Source organism: Cryptotermes secundus, unplaced genomic scaffold (assembly GCF_002891405.2).
Source record: "Cryptotermes secundus unplaced genomic scaffold, Csec_1.0 scaffold37, whole genome shotgun sequence".
Lineage (NCBI taxonomy): Eukaryota > Metazoa > Arthropoda > Insecta > Blattodea > Kalotermitidae > Cryptotermes > Cryptotermes secundus.
The window spans coordinates 168,573-184,582 of NW_019733317.1; the positions used below are offsets into that span (position 1 = coordinate 168,573).

The 16,010-nt window shown below is 37.5% G+C and overlaps 1 protein-coding gene across 1 annotated transcript in view; it reads right to left on the minus strand.

Annotated features, from left to right (window-relative positions):
• The window catches only part of LOC111867870 (probable ATP-dependent RNA helicase DDX60), a 15,611-nt gene extending 2,014 nt beyond the window's left edge, over positions 1-13,597 (minus strand). Inside the window, exons 1-5 of the mRNA XM_023858073.2 lie at positions 13,274-13,597; positions 8,353-8,640; positions 6,314-6,470; positions 3,791-3,927; positions 4-127 (exon numbers count right to left, since the gene is read on the minus strand). Of these exons, the coding sequence (XP_023713841.1) occupies positions 4-127; positions 3,791-3,927; positions 6,314-6,470; positions 8,353-8,640; positions 13,274-13,318 (751 nt within the window). The 5' untranslated portion in view covers positions 13,319-13,597. The remainder of the gene's footprint in view (positions 1-3; positions 128-3,790; positions 3,928-6,313; positions 6,471-8,352; positions 8,641-13,273) is intronic.
• Between the last annotated feature and the right edge of the window lie 2,413 nt (positions 13,598-16,010).

Below are 16,010 nucleotides of genomic sequence, written 5' to 3' on the forward strand. Positions count from 1 at the left end.
CACCTTGTTTCAGGCCATTATCATTCATAATTGCAGCAACAATTCCATGGTTGTAAAAATCCCACGCATATCCATTGTAAGTTTTGTTCAGTTCCACAATTGGTACCACCTTCACATCTGTGAAAACCTGTGATAACAAGAATAAACTAGTCACTAAAATACCACTATGACGCATATAAGTAACCTTTAGAAGTTAAATAATTTCTAATCTTTGCTAAATGAACCATTGGCTTATAATGCCATATTAACTTCTCACTTTATGTATCTTCTAATCAAAGACATCAAAATGGCTGTGGAAAGTGAATCAGGAGGAATGTGAAGAGATATGAATAATGGACAGGGTATATAAACTATCTTTATAACGTTATTCATGAATAAAAGACACAAGCACACTGTTTGTGCATCATCTGTGAGCCAAACTCCAAAACTTTGTTCTGAACATTACACATATTCAACATCGGCACCATTTGTCCCATGTGCAATGTCCAAAGTGATATTCAAGCACCATTTACGAATGCTGCAGCATGTCACTGCCAACTGCTGCAACCACACCTGGAATTCTGCTCTTCTAATAGTTAATGCTGGTAGCCACATTTTGGTACAAACTACATCCCCTGGGATATCTGGTGATCCAGTTGGTCAACAGATGGAATCAACAGTCAATCCATCAGTTTGGGAAATGCTGATTATGAAATGCATGCATAATCAAACTCCAGTGTTATGTGTCACCTTACTGGAAGAACATCGTACAGTGCAGTTCCGGCATATGTGGATAGACAAAGTCTTCCAGCATCTCGAGGTAGCTGCTGGATGCCACAGTCACTTTGGCACACAAAAAAGGTTTGACCAAATGATTGTGCAACAGGCCACATCATACATTAACTCTGGGACTGTCACTGATGGGCTCCACTGTAGTATAAGACTTTTCTGATCCCCAGATATGTACGTTTAGTTTGTTTACTTTCCCTGAAATAGGAAATGTAGCTTGATCAGTGAACGTTATTTCCCTTTGGAATCTGTTTCCATCAGTTTCTCAAGCATGACTGCTGCAATTTCAGCATGGGCTGTCCTGTAATCGGGCGTAATTGCCTACACCACTTGCAACTTGTAAGCATTCAGACACAAACATTCTTGTAACACATGATGCAGTGTCTAACACAGCATTTGCAACTTGCAAGCTGCAGGTTGAGTCAACTTACACAGACATACCTTACATATGCTTTCGACATTTTTGTCAAACACTACTGGACACCATGCACCTTTCTTGTGCAAAACACTTCCATCCTCCTAAAACTATCTGTAATAAGCACACGTTGAAGGTCTTCATGGTGGTACCTTGTGAGATGTTGCTCTGAAGTGTATTACCCGTGTATCCAAGTTTGTTTCAATAAACCACTCCATGCACTGTGCCACGGCATCTGAGCTGATGATTCACACAGTGAAACACTATTCAAGCTGCTATTACAAGAGTTGACATTTACGTGCTACAGCATACTACCACCACCTACTGGGAACTCAGTGAAACATAAGTCAAACTGTTACTGCAACAGATGACAATAACATGCTGCTGCGTACATGTATGAAGACAGTATGACTTCGACATTGCACATGTGACAAATGATGCCCATGCTGAATGAGTGTAATGTTCAGAACAAACTTCTGACAGTTTTTCTCGCAGATGACGCATGAACAATGTGTGTATGTCCATACATGCCGTTTTTATTCACGAATATGCTTGTAAAGATAACTGATACACAACCTGCATTCTACTTGATAATCTTTTATATCTGTGATGCAGTGAAAGTAAGGGAACGAGATAGCATAGTTGGTTGAGGCACTATCCTACAAGCCAGAGGTCATGGGTTTGATTCCCAAAGAAGTCACCGGATTTTTCAATTGACCTAATCCTTCCAGCCGCTATGGCACCTCGGCCTCTTAACAGAAAGGGCACCAGGAATTTTCCTGGGGTGCAAGGGTGGCCACGACATAAGGCTGACCTTACTGCCAACTGAGCCGACTGTCTAGAAGATGTGGAAGTCTCGAGCTCTCACAGGTCTTCATGGCCTCTTACAGAGACAGCTTTGTCTTTTTGTCTTTTTATCTTTTAGCAGTGAAAGTCATGCTCATGTATTACTTTTACTTTCCCAACGATGATGATATACAAGGAAGACATAACACAATATTTTTTGTGCCCCTTCATCATGAACAATTTAAAAAAAATGCAGTAGAAATGTATATGCAGCAAAACAATAATATTGTTAGATGTCTAATTGTTGCTGGGCAACGGGAGGTGGATCAAGTTACCACAAAGACAGACCCTTGATAAATGTTCGGTTGCCAAGTTACGCAACAGTAAGGAAAGCGGTGTTTCTCCGAGCCAAGCGGAAGCAAGCTGGCTGCTATGCAGCAACAAACAACTCTGGGCAGCGTTGTCCAGCAATGCCTGTAAACACAGTGATTATGCAACAGGGAAGAGAAGTGCATTTTTCACTGTCCAGCTGAAGGTTTATAAGAGAACTGGAATGACTAAGCAGTCAGTTGAATTGTAGCAGTTGCCGACTTCAGTTGTAGTGAGTCAATCGTGAAGAAGACCAGACCATGTAATTAGAGGTGACAGTGTGAGAAGGTATTGGGAGTGTGTAATACAGTGACACTGGTATAGTTCCCATATTGTACTGTGAATAAGTGAAGACTATTGAAGATAGAGTGAACAGATTATTGTGTAGAGTTTATAAATTGTGTCAACCTGCAACTGTGTTATAATTAATTGTAGTTACAATTTGAAGGTTCTTAAATAAATAAATTAAAAATCTGAACTGCGTCTTCAGTAGCAAAACACGTGACTATATTATGATTGTATTAGATTACATGACTGCTTAGTTTGTGAGTTATTTAACAATGCTGTGCCACTTGTAAATGTTACTGGCACTGAATATGTATGGTGAATTGGTATGTCTGAAGTGGGTCTGGCCCATTTTAAGGTACTGTCCTGGTATCTGCCTGAAAAGAAGTGAAAAACCCCAAACAGACTGCCCTTAACATGGCTGATATTCAACCTGGATACAGTACTTCTCAAATACAAGTCAGAACACCTTTTTTTAACGGTGTTTTCTCCTAATCTTAGACGGTTACCATGAGACAGCTTACTTAAAATTCCACTGATTTCATTCAAGCATCCTCTGTTAAATATCTACATGAACAAATCATTTTGGACATAAATACTGAGTTCTATCTCTATGTAAAATTTAATGAGACATTTGATGACATCCTGGAAGGAAAAAACTGTTACATAAATGAAACAATGAAATGATTATGGTTTCTGAAAAACCTGTCACAAGATCAAACACTGTAATATTACTGTAGGTGCTGGATTGTGCACCATTCATTCTACTCATGTATCTGTTTTGAGGAAATTATATCATTGAGTGGTAAGCTAAGGCAGATGAGGGAAGACTATCACTGTTTCACAAACAACAGAGGAGAAATTTCAGAGCCATTCAGAGCTGCTCCGAGCTCCAAAATGCGCGTGGCATGGAATAAATTCCGAGAGCTGAATTTTGTTTCTCTAGGATCAGTTTTCCACACTGTAGCTGGATAGTTTTCATGACAAATTTAAGCAAAGTTCAAGAAGTAGCTAAAGCTGAAACAAGAAAGGATTTGTCTTGCATCTGAGGTGTCACATAAATTACTGTCAGATATGATGAAGGAAGACAAAATCTATCATCTGTGAATTGGTGTGGACATGTAAGCTTACATAAAAATAACATAAAAGTAACATAAATGTTCATACCTGGTGGCGTATGTTTGAGATCATGTTGTAATGAGAATACAACCCCCTGTCAGAATGGCCCGAGAGGGCAGCAAATGCAGAACAAATGACTTTTGGTTCACAACCCTCTACTAAGTGCCTCTCAAGACTCATGGGACCTGTAACAGAGACTGAATGTAAATCACTATGACAGGCAACAGCTCCAGGACCAGTGAACTTATTTACAAAGTTATGACCTAGGCCCAGATTTTAATGACATAAAAATATGTAAAAAATGACGATAAAAATCCAGAAAAATTACCTAAAAGTTAAATAAAACAACCTAAAATGTATCATGTCATAGAAAATCTACTAATTGTTTTAAAATGTATTATTAAACTTTATTAACACTGCGAACTCAACGTTACTCTTTTAAGTTCATCCTTGTTTTTATGTTGAAAATTAAGCAATATATGATTGAATTTGAAGCTAAATGTTTTAATACTGTTTGTTCTACCATGTAAGAATGCTTATCGAATGTACATATGTGTATATATTTCAATATTTAAATGTCATCTCATTCCGAACTGCAATAAATCAATGGATGACAGTGAAATGCAGAGATTCTCAAAGGTAAGTGAGCGTCTATTGTCTGACAGCACATTCTTGTACTTGGAGAAACTCCTTTCCACATCTGCAGACGCAATGGGAGTGTACTTTAAATGAAGAAATCACTAGCAATAAGTTCTTCTTCGATACTGAAAGTCTTGGAGGACTCTCCTGTCAGAATTTGTGAAATGCTTCATAATGTTCATAACATGAGTTTTTATATAGGACATTTTTCATTTTTCTTGACACCATTTTACCAATATCCCCTGACACTGTCTCCAAATCACTGGCTATTTTTTTCACGAGAGCGAGGGAATGTTCTAGCATGGCTCCTTTCTCCTGTAAGCATTTGATTCCTTCCGTCAAGAAACAGAAATTTGACTTTATGAAGGCCAGCTGTCTTTCCATTTCACTGCATGACAACTGTTCCTGAGCAGCTTCAATTGCCCTCACATCTTCTGTCTTCATTGAATATACAATGTTTTTCTATAGCATCAATCCAAGTTGCCTACCTTGTAATGACGGGTTCTGGGGCCAGTGGAACACCACGAACCATAAATTTGAATTGTATTTTACGAGCTGGAGCCTTGACGAAAATCTTCTTCGTCCACGATATGAGAGCATCCGCTTGAGGAAATCTTGATCTCACTTCCTCCGTCACTATATGCAGTGCATTTGCTAGACAAGTAATGTGCACCAATTTCATATAAAATGATTTTATTGACTTGCCTGCTTGTAAAACACATGGGGCCGCACTGGTCACAAAAAGCAAGATGAGGTCATATTGTATACCCTCTGGCCACAGTAGAAACATCGACTGGTCAAAGAGTTCACAAATTGTGGAATGATTAACAGATTCCAGCAGCTCACTCGTAAGCAGAAACACTTCACCTGGTCCATCAACTTCCAAGGTTCCAATGATGATATTGGCCATGTAGCCAGCCTCTGTATCGCAGGTCTCATCAATAGAAACAAAAGTCTCCTTCCCATGCACTTCATTCCTAATCATTTCCAGGATATTGTTGTAGCACTTGGAAAGGTATTTTTCCTGAGGGTGGATTCATCCGGGATAGAACAACCACAATTTACTTCCAGAAAATTTTTCGGGTTTTCATTGTTCACAGACCAAAATGGAATATTTGCAGACACCAAAACATCACACAGATCTGTGAAAAAATCCGATGACTTATTTCCGCCTTCAGATGAACACTGTTGCAGTAACATTTGCACAGATTTCTTTTGTTCGAAATTTGCACTGCTCATATATGATTGTTGCAGCTGATATGTTGTTATCCCATGAATCTTTATTCTGCCGCTAATTTTGTGTCACACATCTTACAGTATAAAATGTTACCATCAGTTGAAAATATATCACCTCCATATTCAGCTACAATCTGCTTTAAGTTACATAATTCAGATGGCTTTGCTTTAGGCATTGTGACGAAATGAATCACTCTAGTAGAACAGAGAACTGAGCTTTTCACGCTGAGAACCTTTCATCAACTGTATCTGTCTGTACGGTCAAGGGCAAGAAACTGAAGACACATGGAGTTTTATTGAGCAACAATATGTCATAAAAAGCGAGGGATTCCAACTATAAATATTTGTAACTAAGCAAATCCCTTTGCAAAGAACTTGGAAAGGGCCATAGTGTGAGTGACCGCTGTTGTGCCCTGCCGCTAGCTTAAAATTTTTATGATATGTAATGTCAGCACTTTCTGCAAAATGAACGGAAAGGACAGCACATTATTACAAATTTTGCATACTGTGGCAGCAGGTATTTTGGGTGCAGCTGCAGGCTCTCTTTGTAGAGGCAGGATAAAGAGAAAGAACATTTTACTTGCATTTGTTGCGTTATGTCAATCCACTTGCTAAATTGCATAGGATCAACATATTCCTTCACACACTACACTAAAATTTTAATAATGAGAAACACTACATGTTTAAGACATTTACCTTCAGTACTTGCTACAAAAGCCTCTCTCGGCATAATACGGACTCCTGACATTGGAAGAGTAACATCTTCTCCCAGGTTATTAGCAATACCTTCAGCCACACACTTGAAGTAAATGTCATATATGCACATGACTTCCTCATTGTACATTTCCAATACCTGTGGATTCACAGATTAAACAAAAACAATTACTAAGGAGTGGAAGAAAATAGATGTTACATACACAAAAGAATTGTACAAGATAGGGATAAGGATACAAATCTATAGAAGGCTTCACACTTTCCTCATTTCAAACATACTTGAAAAAATCTTTGAAAAATCTGCCAAAATTCTCAAAAACCCAAAAACATAAATTATGACAACATAATTAAATATTTTTGCAGTTACTTCATGGAGCTGGGCCCTACTTGAGAACTTGAGGTCTTATTGTAATATACTGCAGTTTGTTGGTTGCTAATTAAGCATACGTACATGTACTCAACCAGAAATGTGGGAGGATCAGAAATCCAGGTATTTTTAAATGGGTAGGTTAGCAGCAATGACCACATACTTTACCAGCTGGATGCTCGTAACGTCATTTCTTAATAGAAGCCCAAGTACATACATAGAAAATGTGATGTAGCAATATTGTACAGATATGTATAAATACCTATGGAGTCATCATGGGTTTTATGACCCACAACATTTTCATGGAAAACACAACTAAGTTGTCTCACTGCATATTACACAAAAATATGTGCCAGCTGAAATTTAATCAAGGATACTTTTTATCTTCAAGGAAATGCATAATGGTGTCTGTAGATGTAAATTAAACACACCGTGTATTCTGAATGAGTAGCTCCAGTTCTCACAGGCGTGCTGTGACTAATCTAAAAACTGATTGTATTTAATCTAAAATTTGTTCACTTTTTATCTATAAGAAAAAGCACTATGCTGCCAACAAATATAAGATCTAAAAAGTAACGAGAATCCATGATTATTTTGACCATAGTCAGTCAGCCCTACAGGCTAGTAATATCTACATGTGGCAAAAAGTACATGGATGCCAATGATCAAGACCTCTACACCAAGTGCTTTCTAACCTCCCTCTTTGACTTCTGTCCTAAGCCTCCATGCCCAGATATTTACCTATGAACATCATGACTTGGTGAAAACATAAAAACAAGTATCAATCACTTCAGAAGCCTCAACACGTCTCCTTGAACTAATAATACATAAATCAGGGGGGGCTCTCAATATGTACAGTCACAAATTACATAATTACTTATATTTGTACATACCAAGTATTTGTAAGAGTATGAGAAAAAATATATTACAAAATTCCTCATCTAAAAATAGAGGCATGTAAATAATGTGAGTACGATTAATTAATTTGAAACCATGATTTAGGGTTTACCCTTTCAAGAAGGTGTCAAGTTCAATTACGAGTACCTCTCTTTCTCCAAAAACATCTTAAGACGTTTTCACTTGTTATGCACATGCTTCAATGCACAGCTGCCTCTGAGAGCACAACATCATGGTTTATGTGACTTCTGTGACTATTCCTTCTCACAAATACTTTTCAACTTAATTAGAAATTCTCAAATATGATTTACTTGTAAATAATTTCGTTATTTTTTTCCCCAGTTTCCTAAGTCTTAGTGGCTACAACATATTAAATTTTTGACATCATTCTAACAAAATTTTGGATGTAGACCCCCCTCTCTAGACATCTGCTCCATATTCCTTCCCATCCCATTACATTTCACACTGCTAAGAGATTTTTGGAATGCCTACAATGCAACAAACACACAAGCACATATGCGTATGCTTTAATTTCTAGCTGCAATCAGAAATGTTTATTGTTTATGTCATAAGCGATCACAACATTCAAACAGACGATAAGTTCACAAAAGCTTGTGTCATAAATGACCTTAACATCCACTACAATAATACAGGAAAATATATTGCAGTTATCATCTCAAGAAAGAACTGTCTACAATTACACGACTAAAACTTTACGAGAACCAAACAGTAATATCCTAATTATGCATTCAGTTACCTTCTTAATTTTTGGTGGAAGAGGTGGCAGCACCACTTTTGAGTTATTGTATTTAACATTGTGTGCCCTCCTGTGGAGAACAAGAGGAGCAAACAAGTAGCTCAGCACAAGAACCAAATTCATTTGTGTCGCCTTGGAGATTGTACCGTCTTTCTCTGGTGTACACAGCTCCCTCAGAGCCCCACTTCTCAAGAGATACACAAATGCCAAATTTCCTGGTTCGTGGTAGTGAAGATGAGTGATTATACCAGCCAAATGCTGTGGCTTTCCTTCATCATCTAATAAGCCCTGCAAATAAAGAACATGAAAACATTACATTTTCTGTCTGCCAAAATAGCAACTTTCCACATCCCTTCAACTACCCTGCACAGTGTCTGTACCATTATTCCCAACATCAGTTGTGATTTATTCTGCCAGCATGGAGTGCCATGCATTGCTACACAGTCATCTGTTGCTGTACAATGCCAAGCTGACATGTCAATAATAGCTCCTGCTTTGTGCTTCCATCTCACAGATATCTATTTGAACTGCATGAATTCTGCCTGCATATCAATAAAGACAGAGCCAATTTTTAGGTTATCAACCAGATTTACCAATTGTTCAGGGGGCAAATAATCTTGTAAACCTGCCACTTGCAAATCTGCGTTAGCAGACGTGGTGTCAACAAGTAAATATCATTTAACAGGTGTGAATGCTGAAGCCATTCTAAATTTATGTTTTCTGATTCTGAAACCAGTAATTATGTTTCTGATGATAAACCTGTTGTTACCGATATTCCTGATGCACAAACAATTTACAATTATATTGAATCTATGACAATACCAATCAAGATGCCAAAAATCATAGTACAGGAACACTTATGTAGGAAGACAGGTCCCTTAATGTGGGGAATAGAAAAGGGCAGAATACAATTTCTGGAACACAAAATGTAGCCATAAAGGTTGCTGAAGCTATCAGTCTCAAAGTCGCTTTTTATGCTTAAGAAGATATAATTATCACTAAAATAAATTACTACAGCAATCAGTATAGCAAAATAAGGGGAATCTTTCAATTTGGATCCTACGTAAGTCATAATGTTTTGGTTACTTGAACACAAGACAGATTACTGTTGCTGTCCCCAGTTGTCATCACAACCATCTTCATTTAACCTTTTAGAGACGGCCATTTAAATTTCGGTAGTGGCAGCAGGACAGATTTAATTTAAATGCCCGTCATTGTAGAGTAATAAAAATTGTAATCATGTTACTCAAAATGCTGTGATTTCTACAATTTTTGTGATAAACGAACGAAATAAACGCTGCTTTTATCTAGAAAGAATATAGAATCAGTTATTGTAATTTATCGGTTTTAAAATCTCTTTAAAATTTTTACACTGATGCCAAAAATAATTTTTCCCTCAATTTCGAACGTCTGTGCACAAAAATGCATACAGTTCCTGCACAAAACGTTTCTGCAGTCTGAATGCCTGCTGCTGACATCATTTTCTAACTATTTATTATGTGGCAACAGGAGCAGAAGTTTATGCTTGCGTTCCTCATTCTCCAGTTTGTAGGTTCCTTTCGGTAAGCACGAGTGTGGGCGATGTCTAATCGTTCGCAGAAACACTGACTGTGTATTATCTCGTATAGACAAACAAGAAGTAGTCTGTTTTGAAATATAGCCGAGCAGTGTCAGAACGTTCAAGGCTAGCGTTGTGTTTAGCTGTCCAACATGGCCTCGTATTTGGAGGACGCTGAAATTGAGAATCAGTTTACAAATGACACCGATTCAGACTGTTGTGCCGATGACTCTGAGAGTTGCGAGGAAGAAACTGAATCAGAAATTGAAGTCGATGAAGAACCATCATCTTCGTCGGCAACCTGGGGACCACCACACCAGCATGGCAAGAGGAGTGTGAATAATTATTCAGGTGGAGCTGTGGGCAAACTGTAGCAAACAGTTATAGCATCTGTCGTCGAACCTGGAAATGGACAAATAAACTATTTTTCCATCTCCTGGATCTGAACAGTTACAGCCTGTTGTCACACAGAGAATTTTGTGTCGCTCTTGTGTGGAACATGCTGGAAGGGGTCCACTTCGCCCTCAACGGCCCAGGGGTCGAACCCCTGCCGTTTCATCGGGGTCATTTCGAATAGAGGAGGCCAAACAACAGCACTGGCCGACTTCCTCGACTTCGAAATTGAGGTGTCGAGTGTGCTCTTCGTGTGGGAAACGAAGAACCGTCCAGATAAAGTGCGTGAAGTGTGATGTGGGACTCTGCATTTCCGGATGTTTCCAAGATTTCCACACGAAGCCAACATTCCGTTAGATGACGCAGGTGGGAAGAGAGACAACTTATAAAGCTGGTGACCAAAAATCATGTAAGTAGAAAAAGAATTTATAACTTAAAACTAGATTTTAATAAGCCAGCCGCACGCGTGGACTGCACGACGACATATGGCGTCATTCATCCCCTTGACTTTATTTTCATGACACCATATGGCGTCGCTCGGCTCTTAAAGGTTAATAAAGAACTTGTTTCTTACAGATTGTAGCCAAGTTAATTTCATCACATATTGTACTTACTCAGTTTTGCACTGCAGTTACATTTTATTTTTGACCTTAAGCGCACATATGGATGTATATAAAGTAAGGCAAGTAGAAACAATGCAGTTAGTCTTACACATTCTTTTCACAAAATACACAGAAGTAATGCACATGAAGGGGGCTGGTTGTTCATTCATCTATAAACTAACAAACTTTGATGAAATTTGACATGCAGGGGAAGCATCTACATGGCAGTTCAGCTAATTCTCAAAAACGACTCATACAAATGTTTGTAAATGATGTACAAATTAATCCAAGATCTGTAACTTTTACTTGGAACATTTTTCAATATCATGAATATTTAATCCTTTGACTTCTAAGTCCTTCTATTGAATTGTCTGCTGGAAATATCAAGGCTCCTTGGGAGTAAATGCAGTTGCAGAGAGAACACCCCCATAACACCTCCTCAAATGACCTTCGAATGGCAACACAAATATCACCAGAAACCCTATTCTTTACTCTAAACATTTGAATGTTATTTTCAGTGGCAGCTAATCCATTAACAAGCAAATCCTTCTGCAGTGGCAGTTTTATTGTTATTACACCAAACTGATCTAATCTAATTAATGAAATGTGATACTTACTGCACAATTCCCTCTCCCCGTAATGGCTGAATATCAATTCTGTTATTTCAGCATCCTGTTGCAATTGTTTAACTTAACGTCCATGTATTTATCATCCGTCTATAATGCAACCTCAACGTCCATGTATTTATCGTTCATCAATATTGCAATATTTATAATGCATAATGTTAAACTAAAATTAAAATTAAGCAGTGAATAAACAAGTGTTACAATATTGATGGACGATAAACACATGGACTTTGAATATCAAACTCAATGAAGTATTCCAAGCAGCAAATATGACTCTGGTAAATATGTGCATTTTACTGAAGTATGACTTCAAAATTATTTTCTAATTCAGATATTATATTATATGTAGAACAAACATTCAGTAGTTCACAGAGACATCAGCACTGAGGATGCCCAGTACTACTTTAAAACTATGACCTACATATGTAAGAACTGAAAAGGTACCAACTGAATTTTCCTGATGCTACAACACATTCAATTCAACAACTGTTTACTATGGAACACATTCTGGAAGAGTCCTGTTTGTGAGGAAAAGGCAAAATTCAAGGTCCTGAAAAATACAGCACTATACTAAGAATGAAAAGGACATCTTGTTCAAATATGTGCAAAACATAAGCTAAAAGTCTATGAAACTACATCCTTAGACTAAATTTGTTACTCATAAATTATGACCAAGGACCTGAACAGTGTTCTGCGATAGCACATTCTCTGAAACATGCCTTGACACCTATGAACCCTAGTTTAATTTTTCTGATTAGACATACAGAATAGCACATACTGCATAGATCCTCAATCTTTAACATGAAATTCTAGGAAATTGAAGAAGCATGGTTTTGGCAGGAAACTAATATAGCACATAAATCCGCTATGAATGTGGGTCATTTAAAATAATTCTATGAAGATCACATTATTATTGAAGCCCACGAGCTTCCTCATGCTTCCCAGCTGTAGGAATATCTGAAAGATTAGGTCAATATTAATAATCCTAAAACACTGCAAAAGCGAAGTAGAACATCAGTTATGTGACTGATAACATTCCAGAAGCTTTGCAGTTAGAAAGTTCATTTTTGATAGAGGGGTACGCAGTAGCGTAATTCACAGAGATATTGGGTTATCGGACTTTATCAATCGTCCTGTTTTTTAAGATAACTAAGAAAAAACATGACGTTTCGGAGGCTAGCTCTTTCTAAGGGACCCAACAGAATAGGTGTTTTACCTCACCTGAGGACGGAAACAGATCCAGTTTCCGAAACATCGTGTTTTTTCTTAGCTATCTTAAAAACCAGAACGATGGATGAAGTCCGAAAACCCAATATCTCTGTGTGTTATACACCATCATCAGAATTCTATAGTAACTACTAGTAGCATAATTGGTTGAGGGGCTATGCTACAAGCTGGAAGGTCACAGGTTCATGTCCCAATGAGGTGACTGGATTTTTTTCAACTGACCTAATCCTTCCAGCCGTACTACGGAACTGGGGTTGACTCAGCCTCTAACAGAAATGAGTACCAGGAATTAATTAAATAATTTTCCTGGGGAGTAGAGTGCAGCCGGTGCGCAAGGCTGACAACCTTACCACCATCTTAAGAGCCGATTGTGTAGATAATGTGGGACCCTCGTCTCACAACCCTATGGACCTTCATAGCCTGGTATAGGGATAGCTTTACTTTTACTTTTAGATAGAACAATGGATTCACAATTATTTAATACACAATTGGAATGGAAAATTAACTATACTCACCTGCAACATCAGCAACTGTATTGAGAATGCAAAGAAATGTTTCATTTGTATCTTGAGCTCCGGCAATGCTTGATAGATCAAGCAGCAGTTCAACAATGTCAGAGCCCTACAAAGCAAAATTATCTGTTACACTGCAAAGAATAATGTCTAGCTTGCTACAAACACTTTGGAAGTACAGCAATCTGGTCTGTGGGCCGTTACAAGCCTAAATATTCTGAGTAACATATATTGTGACATAATGGCTTAAGGCAAAATAGCGAACCTAGAAGTGGATGGTGGGAAATACATGTAGGAAACTGAAGTCACACCTCAAACTGTGTGGCCTACTGGGAAATCACTCATCAAAAGCGATTGGGCAAAGGCACCAACCACTATTTGTGAACCTTAGGAATAATGTATCACCTGAATGAAAAAGCCAATGTGATTGAATTCTTTAGAAAACTTGTTCACATTTCATGACCTGTGACAAAAACCACGAGTGACAGGTGAAGATTAGAGTCCAATCTCTGCTCGCATCTGCAGATGACACCCCATTGGGAAAAGTACGGCCTTGTGATATATATAAATTTGTAAATTCACTGAAATTGTGAAAGGTTTGTGGAGCTGCTGGTATTTCAAATAAATGTCTAAGGAATCTTCCATGAAGATCATTGGTATGCCTGACATATTTATTTAAATCCCATTTTTCAAAGCCTTGAAAGGGTTAGCCTCGTCTACAACAAGCAAATTATTTGAAAAAATTATTCTGAAAGTAGTCCAAAGGCACACTGAAGAGGCCTGCTTAATGCAAGCCAGTTTGGTTTCCACGCCCATCACAGCAAAACACTTCAAAGTATGAGGCTTATGGACCACATCACCTTAAATTTGAACAACCTATCTATGGCTGCATTATTCTTGGATAATGAAAAAGCCTTTGATACAATATGGCACCTTGGCTTGATATTTAATTTATCAGACTTAAAATTTTTGATCAATCTAATCAAGTTCCTTTTCTTTATCAGAGAAAATTCAGAGTTTTGGTCATAGGTGAAATCTCTACATGAAGGAATATGTAAGCAGGGGTGCCAGAAGGCTTTGTCTTGTCCCACACATTGTAAAGCATACATACAAATCATATGCTTCAAACACCTGGTGTCTATCTAGGTCTCTTTGCTGCTGACACCTGTATATAGACCATAAAATTGGTTATGTTCTCATAAGGTGCAGCAAGGTCTCAGTACTAATGAGATGTTTGAGCGGTGGAACATAAGAACCAATATTATATTTAAGCATCCTGTTGCACTCCATACGATAAATGATATAAACTCCGTCTCAAGTGCAAACAATATATTCTGTGTCTTTGATCTTGCTCCCTACACTACATGTTTCGGCCTCAGACGGCCATCATCAGGTGTATAACACTCACGTCGCTGTCACACTGCACCCAGTTCAAAATTTAACATCTAAAACACTCTTCCTTTCATTATCGATTGTGTTAACCATGGGATATTGTTATCTAAATTGGAATTTTATGGTATATCTGGCCCACTTCACAAATTAATAGCATCTTATTTGAATGGTAGGTTTCAAAGAATAAGATTACAATCAAAACATTCTAGCTCAAGTACTTATTCCAACTGGGGTGAAATTTCTCATGGAGTCCCCCAGGGTTCCATTCTTGGGCCCTTGCTTTTTCTAGTTTATATCAATGATCTTCCGTTAATCCTAAATAAGGTTTCCACCCCTATTCTCTTTGCGGATGATACCAGTGTAATTATCAAGGAATTTGACCCGTTTACTCTTCTAGACAGACTTAAGGAAGTCTCCAATATTTTAATTACATGGTTCAATGCAAACCTATTATCCCTAAATCTCTCGAAAACGCATTTTATTAAATTTATAGCCAAAAACATAGAGGAGCAGTGCAATTCCATCAGTATTAACAATGGAAATAAGAATATTTTGAGTACAAGATCTACTAAATTTCTGGGTATTAATATTGTAAATACTCTGTCATGGAAGAAACATATTGACCAACTACTTTCCAAACTCAACACTGCTTGCTTTACTATTAGAGCCTTGAAGCCATATGTTAATCAGGCAACATTAGTAACGGTGTACTATGCTTATTTTCATTCACTCATGAAATTTGGTATTGTATTTTGGGGTAATTCATCATATGCTATAAGTGTTTTTCGTGTACAGAAAAGAGTACTTAGAATAATCACAGGTACTGGTTACAGGAACTCTTGTAGGCAGCTATTCGTGACATTGAAAATTCTTCCTCTTCAGTCTCAGTATATTTACTCTTTATTATGCTTTGTGGTTGATAATATAAATTTATATCAGTTTACAACTGATATACATAGTAGAAATACAAGACATTGTTTTAATCTTAATTTTTATCAACCTATAGTTCATCTATCACTATACCTGAAGGGATCATACTGTATGGGTATCAGATTGTTTAATAGCTTACCCTTATATCTAAAGCAGTTGTTCACTAATTGTAAAGATTTTAAAATTGCTTTGAAGGATTTCTTGATTTCTCATTCATTTTATACTTTGGATGAATATTTTGAATGTTGCAGATCTAAGGATAGCATTTCCTTGTAGTAATTCATGTGGATGAGTACATATATGTCTGTGGTTTGTTGATTGTTACCTAAATTTGTGGTATTTCAAAAGTTATGACTGATATTATGTCAGTCTGTTATAAATTTTGTATTTTAATTATGGTATTATTGCATGTGGCATA